We start from the raw sequence: 23,303 nt of genomic DNA on the forward strand, positions 1-23,303 counted from the left end.
GCTGTCCGACCGTCCTGCCAGACGTAACGAGTCATCCATTAAGGCTCAGGGTGTTTTTGCTTCTCATTTGATCGGCAGGCATGGGTGGATCCACCCCCCTGGACGTGGCGGCTGCCTCCTGCATTGACAACAACGAGCTGGCCCTGGCCCTGCAGGAGCAGGAGCTGGAGATGGTGAGTCGGACGAAGTAAAAGAAATATAACCTCTCATCCTCATCGTCATCCGCTTATCCGGGGTCGGGTCGCGGGGGGAGCAGCTCAAGCAGGGGGCCCCGGACTTCCCTTTCCCGGGCCACATTGACCAGCTCTGACGGGGGGATCCCGAGGCGTTCCCAGGCCAGTGTTGAGATATAATCTCTCCACCTAGTCCTGGGTCTTCCCCGAGGTCTCCTCCCCACTGGACGTGCCTGAAACACCTCCCAAGGAAGGCGCCCAGTGGGCATCCTTACCAGATGCCCGAACCACCTCAAACTAAAAAAAAGAAATATAACACGGCAAAAAAATAATCAAAGCACCGTAATTATGGCCCAATCCCATTTCTACCCCTTACCCCTTCCCCTTACCCCTCCCCCTTGTTTTGAAGGGGTAAGGGGGGAAGGGGGGAGGGGGAAGGGGAAGGGATAAGGGGTAGAAATGGGATTGGGCCTAATTGTTGTCGTGAGGTGGCGGAGCGGGTTGACTTGTAACCCCGGAAGTTTGCTAGCTTGATTAGCTCCTCCTTGCTGTGTTGAGGTGTCCCTGATGCTAAAGACACCTAACCTTTAACCGCTCCCGACGAGCTGGATGTCGCCTTGCATGGTTGACTCTGCCGGCGGTGTGCGTGAACGGTTGTAAGTCGCTTTAGGTTAAAACGTCTTCTAAATGCCCTTAAAGAGACCCTATTATACTACTTTTCTGGTCTTAATTTCTTATTAATGACTCCTATAGCGTAACCTGACACGAATCACAGCACAGAAAACGATGTCGATTTTCGGGAAACTCTTCCCCTCATCTGGGCGCTTTCAGCCTTCTCTGTCAACGCTCGGTTTCGTCCTTCTCCGCCCCCCCTCCTGCCAACCCAACTCCGTTGTGATTGGTTACCTTCCTTGAAGCGCGCGCGCATGGGCAGAATTGACCAGGCATATGGGGGCGCGGCAGGAGTGCCTCTACGTAGATGATTTCCCGGAAATGTGAACAAGTGAATCGCAAACGTTGTCCCGAGTGTTTAGCGCTCTGCACAGCCGCCCCAGACTGTCAGCAGGGAACACGGCGAAATGCATGTACGGCATTATCTGACACTTTAGTATGGTTAAACATGACTATCAATCATTATAACAACGTTTATCGGTCATAAAAGTCGAAAAAGCATAATAGGTCCCCTTTTAATGTAAAAATGTCAAATGTAAATTAATGTGATGTTGTTAATGTAATGGGATGTTAATGGGAATCAGATTGTAATTCCCTCTTTTCATGTGCCCCCTCTCCCCCCAGGTGGTGACCTACCTGGCCGGCTGTGGCCTTCAGGCGTGCCCCATGCTCCTTGGCAAAGGGTACCCCGACATCGGCTGGAACCCCTGCGGAGGAGAGAGATACCTCGACTTCCTGCGCTTCGCCGTCTTCGTCAACGGTCGGCCATTTTAGCAAGAAGGGATCAACCCTGTCGATCAACACTGAGTTGTAGCACCGTTATCAATACTCCCCCCCCCTTCTTCCTCCGTCCCTCTGACTCACAGGGGAGAGCGTGGAAGAGAACGCCAACGTGGTGGTGCGCCTCCTGATCCGTCGGCCCGAGTGCTTCGGCCCCGCCCTGCGAGGGGAGGGGGGCAACGGCCTGCTGGCAGCCATCGAGGAGGCCATCAAGATCTCGGAGGACCCGGCCCGAGACGGACCCACCGTCAAGAAAGACCGCCGCTTCATGTGAGTGGTGCTCATCTCGGACGACGCCCGCAGACCGATCTGTGGTCGGCATTTATATCACACTTGTAAGTTAGAGCTGTAGCCGTAGTTATAGTTGTAGCTGACCCGACCGACTGCGTCCCAGGGTGGAAGTCGACCTAGTCGGCCCGTTTTATAAATGCAGTGAATTCTGAGTTCCACAAACGCAACTCTTCTGTCCCCACCAGGTTATTTTCTCTCTCTGTTTTTTCTCTCTTGTTCCGTGACCAAATGTCTCAATGCAAGTGTAAATTGCCGGTCAGATGCTCTGGCACTGATCTCTGCGTATCACCTTCTGTCCTCCAGGTTCGGTGGGGAGGAGCAGCACGAGGAGCACCGCGTCCATCTGGGGAACGCCATCATGTCCTTCTACTCCGCCCTCATCGACTTGCTGGGACGCTGCGCCCCTGAGATGCATGTGAGTCCACCCACACCTCCACAGCATTCAGCTCCATCTGCCAGTTTATTAGCAACACAAGTGATACAGTGATACAATCTTGAACCAATGATGGAATCACTTTAGCTTTTGCCACCAAGCTATTGTTCAGTGTTTTGATTCTGTTTTCAAGTATTATGTAATTAATGGGAGATGGGAGGATGTGTATCTGAATGGTTTGCGTTGCCGTCCCTAGCTCATTCAAGCAGGTAAAGGTGAGGCTCTGAGGATCCGAGCCATCCTGAGGTCTCTGGTGCCCATTGAGGACCTCGTTGGAGTCATCAGCCTGCCAGTGCAGATTCCTGCGTTTGGAAAAGGTTAGATAAAAATAAATATATACTTAAAGGTCAATGCACTGTATTCAAATTCCCTTGAATTCCTCATAACTTCATTTGATATCAACTGAATAAAACAAATATATATCAATCTTATTTTTTATTCACTGAATCCCAGACGGTATCATCCTCGAGCCCAAGATGTCGGCCAGCTTCGTGCCGGACCACAAGGCCTCCATGGTGCTGTTCCTGGACAGAGTGTACGGCATCGACAACCAGGACTTCCTGCTCCAGCTGCTGGAGGTCGGCTTCCTGCCCGACATGAGGGCCGCAGCCTCCCTGGACACGGTGCGTAGATCTCAATAGATAATCAATTCAGACCTCAGGTCATTGGTTCTCAAGGTGCGGCCCGCGGGCCAATGGCGGGCCGCAGAAACATTCCTGAAAAAAAGCAAAAAAAAATTAAAAGATTTTTTTATTATATCAATATTAATTTAAACATTTTTTAGAGAAAAGTCGAATCTCTACCTTTCAATTAAATCCTGTTACATTTCTTAGTTTTAATCCGACTGTACATTACTTTGAAAGGATGAACCTCAGTTTCGTGATTTAGACCTCACTTGACCTCGATCCAAGAGGTCCACGGTGCAATGTTTCTTTTCACCACTGGGATGCTGATGCCGTTTCCCGCCTCAGTCAAATTCCGGGTTCCTAAATTGGCCCTCAGCTGTTAAAACTTTGAGAACCCCTGCCTTAAGTAGATCCCTGTAGATCACTACACTATAGACCACCACACGGTGTATGCAGTTCACTCTGGCTGGAGACTCTGTGATAGACAAAGAGTCAATTGTGACCCTCCTGTCTCCAGGCGTCCTTCAGCACCACCGAGATGGCGCTGGCTCTGAACCGCTACCTGTGCTCTGCCGTGCTGCCGCTCATCACCAAGTGTGCGCCGCTGTTCGCCGGCACCGACCACCGAGCCATCATGATCGACTCCATGCTGCACACCATCTACCGGCTGTCCCGAGGCCGCGCCCTCACCAAGGCCCAGAGGGACATCATAGAGGAGTGCCTCATGTCACTCTGCAAGTACGTACCGGCCCTCTTTCACTCCCGCTGAGCCCTCGCACTGGTAGACCTCTCTCACACCTCTGACCCCCTCTCTCAACCCTCTTACCTGTATCACACCTCTGACCCCCTCTCTCAACCCTCTTACCCGTATCACACCTCTGACCTCTTCTCTCAACCCTCTTACCCGTATCTCACCTCTCACCCCCTCTCTCAACCCTCTTACCCGTATCTCACCTCTCACCCCCTCTCTCAACCCTCTTACCCGTATCACACCTCTGACCTCTTCTCTCAACCCTCTTACCCGTATCACACCTCTGACCCCCTCTCTCAACCCTCTTACCTGTATGACACCTCTGACCCCCTCTCTCAACCCTCTTACCTGTATGACACCTCTGACCCCCTCTCTCAACCCTCTTACCCGTATCACACCTCTGACCTCTTCTCTCAACCCTCTTACCCGTATCTCACCTCTCACCCCCTCTCTCAACCCTCTTACCCGTATCTCACCTCTCACCCCCTCTCTCAACCCTCTTACCCGTATCTCACCTCTCGCCCCCTCTCGCTCCTCTCACTCTTCTCACTCCTCTCACCTATAACAAGCACCTTTTACCCCCTCTATCCCCTCTCCCTTGCTTATCCGCGCCCACCCTCTCTTACCCCTCTCAGCCCCCTTGAACCATGTGACCAGGATGATCCCGGTATCACACTGATGTTCTTGACCCATTTCCCCGTGTGACCAGGTACCTCCGGCCCTCCATGCTCCAGCACCTCCTGAGACGGCTGGTGTTTGACGTCCCCATCCTCAACGAGCACGCTAAGATGCCCCTGAAGGTACACCGCCTCATCATAGATTACTGACCAATGTCCACTTTTAACGGGATGTTTGACCAAGGAGCTGGAGGCCTTCTCACGTCAAGTCGTTAACCTATCGATGCATTCAATGGGATATTTGGAGATGGCTATTTAAGATGAGACAGTACTTTAATCATCCCAGAAAGGAAACTCTGAAAATATCCTCCATGGTTAAACTAATATTGAGGAATGTATTGAAATCCTTTTGAACGTAATCTGGTTGACGTATATCCTATGTATCTTATGTGTGCTCTGATTTGTCCAGCTATTGACCAATCATTATGAGCGTTGCTGGAAGTACTACTGCCTCCCAAACGGCTGGGGCAACTTCGGTGTGACATCGGAGGAGGAGCTGCATCTGACCCGCAAGCTGTTCTGGGGCATCGTCGAGTCTCTGGCTCACAAGGTGACCATGACACGTCCTGCGTGGACACTAAGTGGAACGTCACCTCCATTTTATTTGTTTTGGTCATGTGCCCTGGCTCTCAAAGGCAGTTGAACTTTTCCAAACTCTTACATGTTAAACCTATGGGCACTGAACACGGTTAAACTGACATGGTTAAAATTATAGATAAGTTGAGAAAAAAATCTTTTGTTTAATAAGCATTTCTGACTGACACACCGCCAGAAAATGTGCACGCAACTTCCGGTTTTAATTTTAAGGATAGTCCACATCCGTAGGAGGATGCATGAGACAGCATTGGGAATACTTCACCTCTTCTCTTGTTTGTCCAGAAATTCGACGCAGAGCTCTTCAAGATCGCCATGCCGTGTATCTGTGCCATCGCGGGCGCCATCCCCCCAGACTACGTGGACGCCAGCTTCTCTGTCACCGAGAAGAAGGCGTCGGTCGACGCAGAGGGGAACTTTGACCCCAAGCCCGTAGAGACCACCAAGTGAGCACGGGCTGTCTTTAATGAGGCACACTTCTTAAGGGTTACGGCATTGGTGGCTCCTTGTTGAATGAGCGTTTAGTTGTTTTCACATAATAAGACTGTGAGGTTTATGGTGCATATTGCAAATAAAAGAAGTAGATAAAATCGAGGGTTTATTGATTGATAGATTAGGATAAGAGTTGGTCAACAATTTAGAAGATTGTACTACTACATATCGCAAATTCATGTTACTTGCAGGTTTTGGTTTATTATAAGGAGTTAGATATTGATTGAAATTTCCTACAGTATTACAGTGATATTGATCGACTGACTGATTGATTGATTAACAGCACCATCATCCCAGAGCGACTGGATGGCTTCATCAATAAGTTTGCAGAGTACACCCATGACAAGTGGGCCTTTGAGAAGGTCAGAGACAAATCGATAACTCTTCATCCCTTATTCATACGTTTGTCCTGATATCTCTCATGTTTTGGTATATTCTAGTTTCTTTTATTCTATTCACAATTCTCTTCTAGTATATTCTATTCCAAATTCTACTTGTATTTCATATTCCATTCTGTTCTAGTCTAGTCCATGTCGTTCTGTGTTCTATTGTAGTCTATAATATTGTCCAGTCTCTCCCATTCTAGTTCATTTGTTCTACTCTGTTTTGTATTCTGATCTATACTATGTTGTTCGGAATGATGTTATGCTGTCTATACTAGTACCATGCTGCCACCGTATCCTCCCTGTGCGTAGATCCAGAACAACTGGACGTACGGGGAGATCCTGGACGAGAACGCCAAGACCCACCATATGCTGAGACCCTACAAGACCTTCTCTGAGAAGGTGATGTCATCGCCAGGCTGTCTGCCATCGGATGAGGATCTGATATCCTTGTGACGTAACCCCTTCCTCGGCGTGCGTGTGTGTGTGTGTGTGTGTGTGTGTGTGTGTGTGTGTGTGTGTGTGTGCCTCAGGACAAGGAGATCTACCGCTGGCCCATCAAGGAGTCTGTGAAGGCCATGCTGGCGTGGGAGTGGACCATGGATAAGTCCAGAGAAGGGGAGGTGGAGGTGGAGAAGACCACCGCCACACGCAAGATCTCTCAGACCGCCCAGGTAGGCTGTAGGAGATATAGGTGACTCTCAGACCGCCCAGGTAGACTGTAGGAGATAGAGGTGACTCTCAGACCGCCCAGGTAGGCAGTAGGAGATAGAGGTGACTCTCAGACCGCCCAGGTAGGCTGTAGGAGATATAGGTGACTCTCAGACCGCCCAGGTAGGCTGTAGGAGATATAGGTGACTCTCAGACCGCCCAGGTAAGCAGTAGGAGATAGAGGTGACTATCAGACTGCCCAGGTAGGCAGTAGGAGATAGAGGTGACTCTCAGACCGCCCAGGTAGGCTGTAGGAGATAGAGGTGACTCTCAGACCGCCCAGGTAGGCAGTAGGAGATAGAGGTGACTCTCAGACCGCCCAGGTAGGCTGTAGGAGATATAGGTGACTCTCAGACCGCCCAGGTAGGCTGTAGGAGATATAGGTGACTCTCAGACCGCCCAGGTAAGCAGTAGGAGATAGAGGTGACTATCAGACCGCCCAGGTAGGCAGTAGGAGATAGAGGTGACTCTCAGACCGCCAAGGTAGGCTGTAGGAGATATAGGTGACTCTCAGACCGCCCAGGTAGGCTGTAGGAGATAGAGGTGACTCTCAGACCGCCCAGGTAGGCAGTAGGAGATATAGGTGACTCTCAGACCGCCCAGGTAGGCAGTAGGAGATATAGGTGACTATCAGACCGCCCAAGTAGGCAGTAGGAGATAGAGGTTACTCTCAGACCGCCCAGGTAGGCAGTAGGAGATAGAGGTGACTATCAGACCGCCCAGGTAGGCAGTAGGATAGAGGTGACTATCAGACCGCCCAGGTAAGCAGTAGGAGATAGAGGTGACTATCAGACCGCCCAGGTAGGCAGTAGGAGATAGAGGTGACTCTCAGACCGCCCAGGTAGGCAGTAGGAGATAGAGGTTACTCTCAGACCACTCAGGTAAGCAGTAGGAGATAGAGGTGACTATCAGACCGCCCAGGTAGGCAGTAGGAGATAGAGGTGACTATCAGACCACTCAGGTAAGTAGTAGGAGATAGAGCTCTTTTGTTATTTAGGAGCACAGAAGATAAAAAATAATGTAAGGTAATCAGGAGATAGAGATAGATATCTATCAGGCTGCTCAGGTAAGCAGGAGTGGCCCCTCCTAATCCTTGTGTGCGTGTGTGTGTGTGTGTTTTTGTGTGTGTTTGTCTGCAGGCCACGTATGACCCAAGCCACGGCTACAATCCCCAGCCAATTGACATCACGGCCATGGCCCTCTCCAGAGAGCTCCAGGTACTCCTCAGTCACAGGAGCCTCCTCTCTCACAGGGCCCACCTCTCTCCCAGGGCCCACCTCGTTCACAGGGCCCACCTCGTTCACAGGGCCCACCTCTCTCACAGGGCCCACCTCACACACAGGGCCCACCTCTCTCACAGGGCCCACCTCGTTCACAGGGCCCACCTCTCTCACAGGGCCCACCTCACACACAGGGCCCACCTCTCTCACAGGGCCCACCTCGTTCACAGGGCCCACCTCTCTCACAGGGCCCACCTCACACACAGGGCCCACCTCTGTCACAGGGCCCACCTCGTTCACAGGGCCCACCTCTCTCACAGGGCCCACCTCTTTCACAGGGCCCTCCTCTCTCACAGGGCCCACCTCTCTCATAGGGCCCTCCTCTCTCTAAGGGCCCACCTCACTCCCAGGGCCCACCTCTTTCACAGGGCCCGTCTGGTTGACCGGGGCCATTGCTGCTGCATAAAATATCTTGTCAGCAGATTTCATCAATATTCTATCCCAGAACCTTTTGTTATTTTATGTTCAGATTAATGTTGTTTGTTTCAATCTAATTGCGCATACCTTTGTGTGTTTAGATGAAGTCTAGATTAAGGCCCAATCCCATTTCTACCCCTTACCCCTTCCCCTTCAAAACAAGGGGGAGGGGTAAGGGGCAGAAATGGGATTGGGCCTAACTTTGTGTTTCCTCCAGTCGATGGCAGAGCAGCTGGCTGAGAACTACCACAACACCTGGGGTCGCAAGAAGAAGATGGAGCTCATGTCCAAAGGTCAGACTCCACTGATACCGAACTCTATTGGCTATCGATCGTCACAGAAGCAGCATGTTTCCTTTTTTTGTTTGAGTTCAGCCAAACCTCACTCCCTCTAAGCTAATCGCCTCCACCTCATGTCTATCATATCATATTTTATCAACATGATTTCAATTGTGTATTGACTACACTACCCACCAGCTAATAAAAACACACAATTTGAATACTGTCACCCGGCCTGAATGACATTTGATTCCCAACCTCTACAAATTACGAACAATCTATGCATTTATTTGGCGTGGGAGCTCAACGTTGTGCCGCAGAACAGGATGTCACTGCAGGGGACTCCAGGGTGTTGATATTGAAGCTGGGCTCTCCGTTTCCCCTCGTGGCAGGCGGAGGAACCCATCCCCTCCTCGTCCCGTACGACACCCTGACGGCCAAGGAGAAGGCCCGAGATCGAGAGAAGGCTCAGGATCTGCTCAAGTTCCTCCAGCTCAACGGATACGCCGTCACTAGGTGGGCGCCAACGCATGCCTTGTTCTACCATGAGGACTAGGGGATGCACCGAAATGAAAATTCTTCGCCGAAACCGAAACGGAAACCGAAAATATACTGAAACAGTTGGCCGAAAGTCGAAACCGAATACCGAATGTGGCTTTTGCTGTTTTTCATTCATTTTGCTTTAATTTTTCACCATTGCATAAATCAAGCAATTAAATGTCCTTTATAATCTTTTTTGTCTTGCTTTTCAAAAAAAAAAATTGTTTAACCATACCACCGAACATTTTCGGTGGCCGAATATTCGGTGCATCCCTAATGAGGACCATCAGGTGCGTTCACCAGTGACTACACCCTGATCCTACCTCGAGGGAGGGATCTCTTTGTGTGGTCCTTCTCAAGGATTCTTCCCTCTGGTTTTGGGGGAGTTTTGGAGACGTGTTAACTTCTTCATCCCTTCTCCTCTCCACCATGCCGTTGTCTGGGTGGTGACGCAGGGGCCCTAAGGATATGGAGCAGGACATCTCCTCCATCGAGAAGCGCTTTGCTTACGGATTCCTCCAGAAGCTCCTCAAGTGGATGGACATCGCCCAGGAGTTCATCGCCCACCTCGGTACTGTGGTGTCCCACAGGCTTCTGTCCTCGTTCGAATAACTGGGTCACAATAATCTATTTGGTTAAAGGGCTCCAACACATTTACATTAAAATTGTCTTCTCTTGTGCGGGTAAATGCCTTTACCTAAGTCAATTGAAACGGTCATTTTGACTTTTTGGGCATTGTTGCTAGTCGATACTGCCTACGAACTGGAACTGCACATAAAGGCAAAAACGTTATATCCTCTGTTTAAGGTTCTTAAAAAATTCCAGCAGTTCACTGAAGTTCAGCAGTGTGGCTGATGGCAACGATCCCATCCTGCTGAATGACCAATCGGAGGATTGTAATAAAGGACGGCATACAAGCACACTCATTTCTCTGAATTAAATAATAATAACCAACAAGTATTCAAAGTTACAGCAGACATAAAGCAACCCTCACATTAGGACAAGGCTGATGTTCGAGATTGCATCACTTTGCCGTCTCACTGAATGACATATAATAATTGAACAAGACACTTATTATAATAATCTTGTTGTAATGCGAGACTTTTTTATGCGTTTTCTTACAGAGGCGGTGGTTAGCAGTGGAAGAGTAGAGAAATCCCCTCATGAGCAGGAGATCAAATTCTTTGCCAAGGTGAGAAACAGTTCAACAGTAACATTAATGAATTGGCCTCCCTGCTGTAAAATGAAACTCAACTCTTGCCCATCCATGCTACCCTAATAGATCCTGTATTTTCCGTTGGGGTTAATTAATAAAGTTCATGATTTGAACTTTATTAATTAAGATGACACTTGTCCCAATGGTTTTATATTTCTGTTAAAATGTGAGTGAACCCCCTGTTAAAGCTTAAATTTGAGGAGGGGGGGGCTTGTTATCCCCATTTTATTTAAAGGTCCCATGGCATGAAAATCTCACCTTATGAGGTTTTCTAACATTAATATGAGTTCCCCTAGCCTGCCTATGGTCCCCCAGTGGCTAAAACTTGCGTTCGATGTAAAACGAGCACTAGGTATCCTGCTCGCCTTTGAAAAAATGGAAGCTCAGGCGCGCTGATTAGGAATGTGGCCCCATATGTCGTAATAAGGGGCCAAGCTACCTCCCCTCTCTGCCTTGTCCGCCCATAGAATTTGGCCTGCCAATGAGACAATGAGCTACGACCATGCAAGCGCCACATGTGTGTGTGTGTGTGTGTGTGTGTGTGTGTGTGTGTGTGTGTGTGTGTGTGTGTGTGTGTGTGTGTGTGTGTGTGTGTGTGTGTGTGTGTGTGTGTGATTACACACACTGTAACGCAAGTGTTGTACAGTTCTTTGTTATTTGGATAACCGTTCTGCTGTTAGTGTTATGGCGCATAAAACGTTGGTTCTCTGACGTCTCTGGTGTTTCCACAACGAGACTCGTAGTGGAGGTTATCTCAGCCATGATTGAGAAGGAATTGGGGGCAAGGAACTTTGGCTTTGACTCCCTGAAGAACATGAACCGCGACATGGAGGAAGCATCCATAAAGTAGCAGGCCATCGGACCTTTAACAGTGACAAAATGGCGAATTTTATGATTTTCTGACAATCCTGGCAGTATATGTTTGAGTGTTTACCTTTTCCGTTGGTCTTTACAGATTCTGTTGCCGCTGATAAACCAGTACTTCAAGAACCACTGTCTCTACTTCCTGTCCACGCCGGCAAAGGTACTGGGCAGCGGGGGTCACTCCTCCAACAAGGAGAAGGAGATGATCGCAAGGTGAGCCAGAAAATACCAGCCAACTGAAGCCAACAATCTCCAAACTATTCTCTCGATAGCAATGTTAGCATCGTTAACATTGTGAGTGCTGTGCACCTGAGGCGTTGGATCCTCCTCTCCTCTCTGTATTCTTTCACTGTGTTTTACCATATCCTACCTTCTTCCCTTTGCTTGTCTCCTTACGGTTTAATCCTGTATTCTTACATCCATTGACCCCCCACTTCCTCCTACACCTTCCCCTCGTCTTTCTGTTTGTTTTCTGTTTGTCTGTGTTTTTTTTTGCGTTGTTGTCTGTTTCTTCCTCCTCTGACATCAGTATCTTCTGTAAGTTGGCCGCTCTGGTGAGACACAGAGTTTCTCTATTTGGTAAGAACCTGCATGGTGGAAGCTCTCTTTCCTTTGTTCTTTGGTTCTTTCTTTCGTTCTTTCGTTCCTCTTTTCTTTCTTTCTTTTGCTTTTCACTGTACCTTGTACTTTGTACTAACCGGATCAAATCATTTCACAGATGCATCTTTACCTTTCCAGCAAATCACCTCTCCCCCTTTCTATTCTAATCTCTCTGTTTTTCTAATTTCCCTCTTTCGCTGCCCTGCTCTCCTCTCTCCTCTCCTCTCCTCCCTCCTATCCCCTCCTCTCCTCTCCTCTCCTCTCCTCTTCTCTCCTCTCCTCTTCCCTCCTCTCCTCTGCTCTCCTGTACCTTTGTGTGATCCTTACTAATCATTCTCTCTAGCCTCTCTGCTTTGGCTTTGGTGTCACTGCAACCTAATTAAGTGTGAAGGGTGGATAGGCGTGTGTGTGTGGTTGTGTGTGTGTGTGGTTGTGTGTGTGTGTGTGTGTGTGTGTGTGTGTGTGTGTGTGTGTGTGTGTGTGTGTGTGTGTGTGTGTGTGTGTGTGTGTTGTAGGCCTTCAGTGTTCAGGTCTGCACACATCAGCATGTGTGTGTATTTGTGTCAGGCTCTCTCAGTGTGGTGCAGCCTAGCTTGCTTCACCCCTTCACCCCCCTTTGTTCCATTCACCACCGTCATGTGATCATGAAGCAAAGCCACAGTACAGACCACGATATCATCACCCAATGTTTTACATGAAAGCTAATCTAATTAAGGAATACACAAATAAGTCAAGTCTAATTAATTCGAATAAATGCCAACGTTTTCACATACTAATATGTTATCGATAAATATGTTTGTATGCTGTTTGTTGTGACTAAAACTAAATACTTTAATACTATATTATACTAACAGTGTTCTAAGTGCATTTCTTATCATTATGAAGGTTTGGTAGACATTTAGGTTTTTAAGCCGCTGTGATGACGGATCGTCTGTGTGTGTGTTTGCAGGAACGGACGCAGGCGCTGTGGTCAACTGTCTCCACATCCTGTCACGTTCTCTGGATGCCAGGTAAGACTGAGACAAAACCCACAGGTCACACACCAATAGATACGCCAGGTAACACTAAACCACCAGACTGATTCACCAGTTGAACACTGAACTGAACATTTTCTACGAAAACCGCTAACTATTTACATCAGTAACGACAACGAAAGTCAGACAGATTCAACCCTAAACCTCATGAAGCTTTGTGAAGACGAGCTCGTTTATGAAGATGACTCAACAGTTCCCCGATAGGGCGCTCCTCTACATTGTATTAAACCCGCCCCATATCAGATAAATGGTTGTGATTGGCCCGTCTGCTAGAAATCTGTCTCCACGAGCGAAGGGAAAACAAATATGCATAAAACATGAGCTTGCAGCTATGTCTTGTTCTCGGGCTAGATCTGGGTGATTCAGCCCTCGGAAACAGTCCGCCATCTTTGCAACGCTTCCCTTCAGATGTAATGTGTTGTTCTGTGTGTGTGTGTGTACCCTCACGGTGTCCCTCTCCTTCCTCTCTGTCGGCCTCTGTTGTGTCTCTCAGGACGGTGATGAAGTCCGGGCCCGAGATCGTCAAGGCGTGCCTCAGGCAGTTCTTTGAGTGTGCGGCGGACGACATCGAGAAGATGGTGGAGAACCTGAAGCTGGGCAAGGTGTCCAGCAGGAATCAGGTCTGAACCCCGGCCACAGTGACCCTCCTGGGGTTACCCCCTAACCCCCCGTGACTGTCCACCCTAATCCCTGGTGACCTTTGACCCTAACTGCTCAAGGGTCCTCTGAGGTGGCTCCGAAATACAGGACCGCTTCACCTCAGGGAGCCGATACTTATAATCGTGTGTGTTTCTTTATGTGTGTCTTTGTGTGTGGGTGTGTCTGTGTGTGTGAGAGTGAGTGCGTGTGTGTGCTTGTTTGAGGGAGTGCGCGTGTGTGTGCTTGTTCGCCTCTTTTTATGTGTTTGCACGCTTCTATGCGTGTGTGTGTGTCCATTTGCATGTTTCTTCATTTGTGTGTCGTCATCTGTGTGTCCTTATGTGCGAGCCCATGTTGCTGCGTGTGTGTTTGTGTTTGCATGTCCCTGGGTCCGATTGGCGCTATGCGTGTACCTGCGTGTGATTGCTTATGTGTGTCTGCAAGCAGGTCAAGGGTGTGTCCCAGAACATCAACTACACCACTATCGCCCTGTTGCCCGTCCTCACCACCTTCTTCGACCACATCGCTCAGCACCAGTTTGGAGATGACGTCATCTGTAAGCTCCTCCTCTTCCTGTGAGAGTGTCTACGCCCAGAATTTTGAAAATCCCAGAACCCCTGGGTTCTAGAATGTAGAACATTCTAGAACCCAGGAGTTCTGGGATTTTCGATATTCCGCTGTCTCTAGAATGTTCTGTATGCTAGTATGTTCTAGAATGTTCTATTAGGCTATATATTCAAACGTTACATACTGTTGAATGACAAAATACTCAAATGCATCGTTAAATAGTCCGTTCCTCTTCTTCCTCCCTCAGTGGACGACCTGCAGATCTCCTGCTACCGGATCATGTGTAGTATCTACTCCCTGGGCACTGTGAAGACACCCCACGTAGAGAAGTGGGTGGATACCTCCACCGTACACCCGTATCATGGCAGAATGGTCAAACAAAATTAGAATAGTCTAAAAAACATTGACAAACCATCGCAGCACACAATTCACAAAATACATCACAAGATTGTATTATAGACCTGTTGAATTGGTGAACCACACATTTCAAAGAGACATTTCTTTGATAACTTCATGTTTTGCACACATTATTGATAAATGCATGCAGGTGAGATGACACGCTCAAATTGTTTCATTAATGAAACGTTATGTTATTTATGTTTTCAGGTTTTTGTTGCCATCGTTCCTAATTCACTGAAATTGTGATTTTCGCGATTGTCACTTGAATGTCAAAAATAGGCCATAAAATAGCCGTGCCTATAATATTGACTCGATAATAATTGGCGCCAATCCTCCAACAATCCTCCAATAAATCTTCCAATAAAGATTAAATAATCCTCCAATTATTTAATCTGCAGAAGAACTGCAGATTAAATAAATCTACGATTTTGTAATTGTAGATAGCAGCCAGTGACAGACTCTTCATGCCCTGGTTCTGCCTGTGTGTTTGTTGCGTGCTCCAGACAGCGGCCGGCCCTGGGGGAGTGTCTGGCCAACCTGGCGGCGGCCATGCCCGTGGCGTACCTGGAGCCGTCCCTCAACGAGTTCAACGCTTTCACCGTCTACACCACCAAGACCCCCCGGGAGCGATCCAGTCAGTGCAGCTCTGTCTCCCGCGGATACAATCTCTTTTAAAACACATGACATACATGACTGTGTACAATTGAATGGACATGGTTTCCGACTACTGATTGTATTATTTATTTATTATATTTTATTATCATCATTTGTATTAATTTTATTGTATTTTATGCAGATTTTAGTCATGCCCTTTGTACGTACTTTTAATGATGATGCTAAATATTTTGAATTTTAACATGAACAGGACAGTTCCAACTAGCACCTAATAATCCACCAACTCCATTCTCTGTCCTTCTCCTCCTCCACCTCCCCCCCAGTCCTGGGCCTCCCCAACCAGGTGGAGGAGCTGTGTCCGGACATCCCGGAGCTGGACATCCTGATAAAGGAGATCAGCGAGCTGAGTGAGTCGGGGGCCCGCTACACGGAGATGCCCCACGTGATCGAGATCACGCTGCCCATGCTGTGCAACTACCTGCCCCGCTGGTGGGAGAGGGGCCTGGAGAACTTCCCCGAGCTGGAGGGCCAGATCTGCACGGGGGTCACCTCGGAGCAGCTCAACCAGCTGCTGGGAAGCATCATGAAGATCGTGGTCAACAACCTGGGCATCGACGAGGCCTCCTGGATGAAGAGGCTGGCAGGTGGGTCTACTAACGCGCCCTAACCCCTACCTGCTTCCTAATGCTTCTGAATTCAAAATCCCTTTGGATAGTGTTTACTAGAAGACCTAATAGTGAATAGGGATGTTAACCAAACCCTGGAACCTTGGCAACCAAACTTAGTAACCGTAGTGTTGCGTTTTTTGAAGAAAGTAGTCCAATCCTTGGTCGCTTTTAACTTTCGGTATGGTAACTATGAAGCAAAAGGGAGGGAATTGTATCTAACGCGTATGAGAGAAATTTCGTGAACTACTTCGAGACCCGGGCTTAGGCCCGAGTCTCTCCGCGGTTCTGCCTATCAGCTCTCTCATCTCACCTCAATCTGAACTCTGCGCTGTGATCAGGTCAAGTGGGCGTGGCCTATGCGAAGTGGGCGTGGCCGGTGTGACGTAGTGGCTCCGCCCTCCTCAAATCAGATCAAATTTTCTATCTTTTTCTGTCTGCTTTGTATCCAAGTTGAATTCAAATTATAATCGGATGATTTAGGAGATCAGTTTATGGTACCAAAAGTTTTGCACAGATAACCGTTGCCTGCTTATTAATTAAATGTATTTTTAAATGAAAGATCATGGATCCAAACCAAGACTCTGACTTACTGCTCCGCATCGGTCTGTGTGTTTGTGTGTGTGTGTGTGTGTGCGTGTGCGTGTGCGCGCTGCCTCAGTGTTCGCCCAGCCCATCGTTAGCCGGGCGAAGCCAGAGATGCTCAAGTCCCACTTCATCCCCACCATGGAGAAGCTGAAGAAGCGGACGGGGAAGGTGGTGGCGGAGGAGGAGCACCTCCGCATGGAGGGCAAGTCGGAGGTGGACAGCGAGGACGGCACCATCCGGGATGAGTTTGCCGTGCTCTGCAGAGACCTGTACGCCCTCTACCCGCTGCTGATCCGCTATGTGGACAACAACAGGTACCTGGGCAGAGTCGCAGAGCCGACGGACGGCACGATGCGCACGTTGTGCTTTATACTTCTCCTTCCTTCCACGCAATGCTTGGAGGGGTTTACCTGGGCACTTAACAGTTTAGGGGGCCGCCTGACGCCCTAACTACGTCAGCAAAAAAAAAATATATATATATAGAATATATACATATTTCTTTAAATATATACATATATTTATTAAAATTGCACTGATTCATTCACTGTTCTTGTTCCATGTGTTATTTTGAAAAGCTGCTTATTAATTAATTTAATATTATTATCATTTAATTTATTTGTTTGATAAGTAATTGTTGATCGTAGTACATATCCCCCGCAGGAACCCCTGGCTTCTATTGAAGTATAACGCATGCGCTGTACACTAAAGGCAGCATGGGTTATTTACTCTCCACCAAAGTCTCTTCTGGATATGTTTTAGACAGGCTGGTAGGTATTGTAGTCAGGTTGGTTTCGACCTTTGACCTCTGTGTGACCCCCTCCACCAGGGCCCGGTGGCTGACCTGCCCTGACCCCGACGCCGAGGAGCTGTTCAGGATGGTGGGAGAGGTGTTCATCTTCTGGTCCAAATCCCACGTGAGTCGCACCAACATCTCTCCTGTTGACCATCTGGGGACGCAAACACAGCAAACAATGAATATCACAGCAGACACAAACACGAATAAAGCATACAGTGAAAGGCTATCTTATATTAAATCATAGTGAATATTCGGTGTCAACGTATGAAATCGTGATACGGTAACATTCTCTCCCTTTCTTTCTCATTGTCTGTCTCTCCCCCTCGCTCTCTTTTTGGTGAGCAGAACTTCAAGCGAGAGGAGCAGAACTTTGTGGTGATGAATGAGATCAACAACATGTCGTTCCTAACGGCTGACAGTAAGAGTAAGATGAGCAAGGTGAGGTCATCACAATCTTCCCTTCCCAGGGATATTCATATCGTATCACACGCAATGAAGCTAAACTCTAATAACGCATAATTCACTCACTTTTTTCCATTTCCCTGCAATGTGATTGTTTGGTTATTTATTTATTGGGTATTCAGTCTGTGTACCATTACATTTATTTTTTCATTACTAATGTTCCTTTGCAAATATTTAATTTCAAAGAAATACAATTACCCTTTTATTTTAATTTATTTAAGAAAAAAGACTCTTTGTACCCTATGAAGAATTAGGATACTGACGTCCTCTCTAGCTAGCATCTCCTTTACTAACATCTTCTTACCTAGCGACTCTTTAGCTAGCATCTCTTTAGCTAGCGTCGTGTCTAGCTAGCGTTTCTTTAGCTAGCATCTCTTCAGCTCGCGTTCCCTCTGCTAGCATCTCCTTACATAGCGACTCATTAGTTAGCATCTCTCTGGTTAGCTTCTCTTTTAGTCAGCGTCTCCTGTAGCTAGCGTTGTGCTAGTGTAGCGTTGCCCTTCTCAACTCTTCTCTCTCCCTATGTGCTGTGTCGGGGTTGTGGATGCGGCGCGCTAGGGCGGAGGAGATGGAGAGGTTAGACTGTGTTTGTGCACGAGCACGTGCACTGTGCTCTCCGCATGGCGCCCGAGAGTGCTCGGGCGGCGTTTAGCTTTAGCTCTCCTGCAAGACACAAGAAACACTACGCGTAGACACGCACCCAAACAGGCTCACATTTGCACATACACATTACCACACCATCTATAGGGAGGAACATGCACACAAAAACACTCCCTCACTTGCACTCACTCAAAAAACAATCAGACAAAAACATACTTGCAGACAAACACAGACACACACACACCAGTAGTGTTGTATCCCTGCAGTTCATAGCATCACTAGTCGTGGTCATGTCCGACACGACTTGGTGTACGTTTAACTGTGGCTCACTATGCTCACAGTGTCCAGGTTTCTGCTCCAGGCAAACAGCGGAATATTCTGACCGTCATAATGATTAAAAAAAAAACGGGGTTAAGCCTGTACACTGTTGGTTATCCATATAGTCAGCCCAGCGCAAACACCTAGCAGTGTCTGTACGGTCGCTTATGAGTAGCAGCGTCTGAATGGTCAGCGAGCGGCGCTTACTGTACATGTAGCCTCTGCCGGATTGTCTTAAAGGCATAAGAATGGTGTCTGGAAGGTGGACTGGTCTCAGATATAATCCTATATCAGAACACTAGTGTGCGTTTGTGTGTGTGCGTGCGTGTGTGTGTGTGGGATACTGTGTGTGTGCATGTGTGTGTGTGTGTTTGTGCGCTCGCGTGTATGCGTGTGTTGGCGTGCAGGGTCTGAGGGGGCTTCCTACCAGCTGTGTTGTAGAGTGTAGTGCTGTGAGGCCTCAGTCATGGAGCTCGGCTGCAATGGAAACACAAAAACGACCATATTGAGGACCTACACATGGCCACTGAGCTCCATCACGTTGTTTGATTTGTTCTCTGATGAGCTTGGTCTCTCTGTTGGCTTTCCTGGCGTTCACTGATGCTTGGGTTTATTGTTCTCAACCTTTCTTTTTGAAGATGTTCTCTTAATTTTCTTTCCTTTCTGTTAACTTCTCATAATGCAACACATGCAACACAAAAAATATCATAACACGGCTGGAACTCATGACCATTCCCTGCTGTCTTTTTAGCTTTAGCTTCACCCACTTAAGATTAACAAAGGTGGCTGGGTTTGTTGGAATATCTAGTTCTCTAGACATTCTGTGTATTCATAAGGACTACAGGGTCACTAACTTCTGCTTTCCCTCCATCGCTAATTGATTGACATCAATGTGTCATTGAACTCTGGAAATGTTTCACAACTGTAAATTCAACATCTGTGTATTTTGGTCCAGACGATTTAACTATACATTTGACTTGAGTGTTAGGCAACTGTTGCTACTGTTTTTAGCTTGTTACCTGACTGTTGCAACAGCTCTGTCTCTCTTACTCTCTCTCTTTCTATCTCCGTCACATCTCTTTCTCCATTGCTCTCAGCCTTTTTCTCTCTCCGTCTCTCTTTCTCTCTCTCTCTTTCTATCTCCGTCACATCTCTTTCTACATTGCTCTCAGCCTTTTCTTCTCTCTGTCCCTCTCTCCCACCATATCTCTGTCTCTGTCTCTGTCTCTTCCCCTATTCGTTCCTATCCATCTCTATCCCTGCCATACTCACACTCGAGGTTGTTGCAAGAGCAGACAACAAGCTAGTGTTCTAAGCAGAGCATCGGGTTGGGTTGGCGAGGGACTGACTCTGTGTGCTGTGTGAGCCGGGGGGGCCGTGGCACCGCCTGCCCCGACAAACCCACTAACAGTGATTATACTTCTGGGTCGCGTGGCCACCGTAGGTACACCATGGATCTCTACACTGGTCCCTGAATTTCTGGTTTGGCCTTGCTTTAAAGGAGTCACGTTGAACCCCACGGTGTACCTATGACGGCTATCAAACGCAGAAGTATAATTAGCCTTCAGGGTGCCTTGTCCAAGGCTGCCTGAGCTTAGTTGCCCGGCGATACTACGACAGCCCGCTCAAACGCCCTGCAAGACTGATCCGGTGTTTTGAGAAAACAGCTTCAGCTGTTGTTCTGTTTGATGTCACTAGATTGGGTTTGTATCGAAAAAGGGAATGTTTCTGTTGATCTATAGATTATGGATTGGAAAGAGATAAAACCATCGTGTTTCTGCTTCTAGACTCTGAGAAGTTGTTTCCTGAAAAAAAAAAAAAAAGTCTGCCCTTAGAGTCAAATATCTCTGCCTCTGGAATGCATAACTTCTGCTTCTAGATTCAAGACAAAACTTTTGACCGATGGCTGCTGGGTTAGAATTGGATCCTTGAAGCAGAACATTCCGTCTAGTAGTTGGATTTTGGCGGGAGCCCCCCCCCCGAGCCTCCTCTCGGTTGGACCGGACCGACTGACGCACCCCTCTGTCTGCAGTCTGGAGACTCCGGCCAGGAGCGCTCCAAGAAGAAGCGGCGGGGGGATCGCTACTCGGTGCAGACGTCTCTGATCGTAGCGGCCCTGAAGAAGATGCTGCCCATCGGCCTGAACATGTGCTCCCCCGCGGACCAGGAGCTCATCAACCTGGCCAAGATCAGATATTCTCTGGTAGTGCACCAACATAAACACACACACACACACACACACACACACACACACACACACACACACACACACACACACACACACACACACACACACACACACACAGACACACACTATGCACACAGACATTGCACGGTCTGCAGTCTAAAGTATGTACAATCTTTGGACCATTGGCATTGTTTTTACCGCTTCACCTGATCTGAAAGCCATTTACCCGGCACTTTGAGCCTTCAAGGTATCCATAGATTAGTTAATAAGGTCATGACTGATCCAGGGGGCTGCTTCTTCCCCTCTGCTCCACAGAAAGACACTGACGAAGAGGTGAGGGAGTTCCTGCAGAACAACCTCCACCTGCAGGGCAAGGTGTGTAATAACTCCCTGTGTCCGTATGTCTGTATGTCTATTTGCATCTTATACACACCCCCGGGAGCGCATTGCTCTACTTTCACGTGAGCCGCATTCTATTGTCAACCTTTCAATTTGTTTATATCGTCAGCTCAGAACGGCTAAAATGCTTTTTTTAATCCAAAGAAACTCTGGCAGACTACATTACAGTTTAGCTGCGCTAAGAGTGTACCCATCCTACGAGTGTAGTCGAACTGTCTCGAAGCTAGCCTCTTGCTAGCACTGGTCTCTCAGCTGAGCATTGTGAGCATGAGGGTCTAGTGGGGTCTTCACCTGCCCGGTTGTGGGCGTTGTCCTCCAGGTGGAGGACCCGGCCATGCGTTGGCAGATGTCCCTCTACAAGGAGATGTCCGGGAAGGCGGAGGACGCCGAGGACCCGGAGAAGGTGGTAAAGAGGGTACAGGAGGTTTCGGCCGTCCTCTACCACATAGAAGTGGTGAGGAGACGCACGCACACACACACACACGCACCGTACACACTCTCCCCGAGACCACACACACACACTCATACCTCGCTCTTCCTGCTCACATCCGTCACCGTGACCGCGGTCTATTCCCCCCTCGCCAGACGGAGCACCCGTATAAGTCCAAGAAGATGGTCTGGCACAAGCTGCTGTCGAAGCAGAGACGCAGGGCAGTGGTGGCCTGCTTCAGGATGACCCCGCTGTACAACATCGCTAGGTAAACCCCTATACCTGCAAACTATCAGGTAAACCAATCTACCTGCACAGTTAAATGACTGGTAAACCACTCCCACTAACCAGGTAAACCCCTATACCTACAAACTATCAGGTAAACCAATCTACCTGCACAGTTAAATAACTGGTAAACCACTCCCACTAACCGGGTAAACCCCTATACCTACAAACTATCAGGTAAACCAATCTACCTACACAGTTAAATGACTGGTAAACCACTCCCACTAACCAGGTAAACCCCTATACCTACACAGGAAACTAACATGTAAACCCTCGCCCTACTTAGGCCACTACCAGGTAAACCAAACCTCCTACACAGTTAATAACGGGTAAACCACTCCCTCTAACCAGGTAAACCCCTCCATTCAAAGAGGTAACTAACAGGAAACCAGTCCTTTTAACCAGGTAAACCCCTCTACTTAAACAGGTTACTAACAGGCAACCACTCCCTTTAGCCATGTAAACCACACCTACCTACTCAGGTGAAGAACAGGTAAACACCTACTTCTATCAAGGTAAACTCTCTACCTACTCAGGTAATCAAGAGGTTAACCAGTTCCTCTAGCCAGGTAAACCCTCTACCTACTCAGGTTAATCGAGAGGTTAACCAGTTCCTCTAGCCAGGTAAACCCTCTACCTACTCAGGTTAATCGAGAGGTTAACCAGTTCCTCTAGCCAGGTAAACCCTCTACCTACGCAGGTTAATCAAAAGGTAAACCAGTTCCTCTAGCCAGGTAAACCCTCTACCTACTCAGGTTAATCAAGAGGTTAACCAGTTCTTCTAGCCAGGTAAACCATCTACCTGCACAGGTAAACAGCAGGTAAACCCCTCTCTCTAGCCAGGTCAACCTCTCCACCTAAACATTAAGGCGGTACAGGAATTAATCCAGCCTCAAGCAGACCCTGGCGGTAAAGCACTCGCTCTATCACGCATCCTAGGATTTGTTCAGAGGAAGGAGAAGGAATACTTGGAAGACATCCATGGATTTTTGGTTTGTCGACGGTCTTCGGGGTCTCATCTCTCGTCTCTATCCTCAGGCACAGAGGATCCAACATGTTCCTGGATGGATACAAACGCAACTGGCTGATGACCGAGGGCTATTCCTTTGAGGACATGATGATCGATGACCTGTCGGTGAGTCTCGCCTGTTCTATTAATCCTGTTTCAAATGACCCACGAATACACAAAGCGTTTATTTCCCCCTGCTCCTGTCTGTGAGCAGAAAGCTCTGGAGGTGGAGGGGGAGGAGGAGGAAGAGGAGCAGGAGGCCAAGCCAGACCCTCTTCATCAGCTGATTCTTCATTTCAGCCGCACCGCTCTCACTGAAAAGACGTAAGAGCGCCCCCATGTGGCTCCTAGGTCCAACCTGCGTCTCGCAAATGAAAGCAATTGAAATTGAAAATACATTGCAAAATGCATTTTTAAGTAATCCAAGTTTCCTGTTGCTCTGTTACAGTAAACTGGATGTTGATCACCTGTATATGTCCTACGCTGATATTATGGCAAAGGTAAGATTGATGTAGCTCACATTCTGATCCA

At 48.2% G+C, this 23,303-nt stretch overlaps 1 protein-coding gene across 11 annotated transcripts in view; it reads left to right on the forward strand.

Annotated features, from left to right (window-relative positions):
* The window catches only part of ryr1b (ryanodine receptor 1b (skeletal)), a 96,824-nt gene that overhangs the window by 49,887 nt on the left and 23,634 nt on the right, over positions 1 to 23,303 (forward strand). For 4 of the 11 annotated variants that reach the window (XM_030381808.1, XM_030381809.1, XM_030381812.1 and 1 more), the window contains exons 43-79: positions 79 to 173; positions 1,470 to 1,605; positions 1,712 to 1,895; positions 2,220 to 2,331; positions 2,546 to 2,666; positions 2,803 to 2,972; positions 3,493 to 3,713; positions 4,436 to 4,526; positions 4,813 to 4,953; positions 5,283 to 5,443; positions 5,773 to 5,851; positions 6,185 to 6,274; positions 6,406 to 6,546; positions 7,723 to 7,800; positions 8,498 to 8,573; positions 8,951 to 9,074; positions 9,554 to 9,669; positions 10,223 to 10,290; positions 11,270 to 11,391; positions 11,708 to 11,757; positions 12,728 to 12,788; positions 13,306 to 13,432; positions 13,896 to 14,007; positions 14,266 to 14,347; positions 14,921 to 15,051; positions 15,356 to 15,676; positions 16,359 to 16,599; positions 17,112 to 17,199; positions 17,427 to 17,519; positions 18,102 to 18,119; positions 20,494 to 20,664; positions 20,965 to 21,024; positions 21,368 to 21,502; positions 21,634 to 21,746; positions 22,802 to 22,898; positions 22,987 to 23,096; positions 23,221 to 23,272. In XM_030381808.1, coding sequence (XP_030237668.1) covers positions 79 to 173; positions 1,470 to 1,605; positions 1,712 to 1,895; positions 2,220 to 2,331; positions 2,546 to 2,666; positions 2,803 to 2,972; positions 3,493 to 3,713; positions 4,436 to 4,526; positions 4,813 to 4,953; positions 5,283 to 5,443; positions 5,773 to 5,851; positions 6,185 to 6,274; positions 6,406 to 6,546; positions 7,723 to 7,800; positions 8,498 to 8,573; positions 8,951 to 9,074; positions 9,554 to 9,669; positions 10,223 to 10,290; positions 11,270 to 11,391; positions 11,708 to 11,757; positions 12,728 to 12,788; positions 13,306 to 13,432; positions 13,896 to 14,007; positions 14,266 to 14,347; positions 14,921 to 15,051; positions 15,356 to 15,676; positions 16,359 to 16,599; positions 17,112 to 17,199; positions 17,427 to 17,519; positions 18,102 to 18,119; positions 20,494 to 20,664; positions 20,965 to 21,024; positions 21,368 to 21,502; positions 21,634 to 21,746; positions 22,802 to 22,898; positions 22,987 to 23,096; positions 23,221 to 23,272 — 4,388 coding nt within the window. The remainder of the gene's footprint in view (positions 1 to 78; positions 174 to 1,469; positions 1,606 to 1,711; positions 1,896 to 2,219; positions 2,332 to 2,545; positions 2,667 to 2,802; positions 2,973 to 3,492; positions 3,714 to 4,435; positions 4,527 to 4,812; positions 4,954 to 5,282; positions 5,444 to 5,772; positions 5,852 to 6,184; positions 6,275 to 6,405; positions 6,547 to 7,722; positions 7,801 to 8,497; positions 8,574 to 8,950; positions 9,075 to 9,553; positions 9,670 to 10,222; positions 10,291 to 11,269; positions 11,392 to 11,707; positions 11,758 to 12,727; positions 12,789 to 13,305; positions 13,433 to 13,895; positions 14,008 to 14,265; positions 14,348 to 14,920; positions 15,052 to 15,355; positions 15,677 to 16,358; positions 16,600 to 17,111; positions 17,200 to 17,426; positions 17,520 to 18,101; positions 18,120 to 20,493; positions 20,665 to 20,964; positions 21,025 to 21,367; positions 21,503 to 21,633; positions 21,747 to 22,801; positions 22,899 to 22,986; positions 23,097 to 23,220; positions 23,273 to 23,303) is intronic. The other 7 variants (XM_030381813.1, XM_030381819.1, XM_030381818.1 and 4 more) reach the window with 3 other exon arrangements.

Source organism: Gadus morhua, chromosome 16 (assembly GCF_902167405.1).
Source record: "Gadus morhua chromosome 16, gadMor3.0, whole genome shotgun sequence".
In the NCBI taxonomy this organism is placed as follows: Eukaryota; Metazoa; Chordata; class Actinopteri; order Gadiformes; family Gadidae; genus Gadus; species Gadus morhua.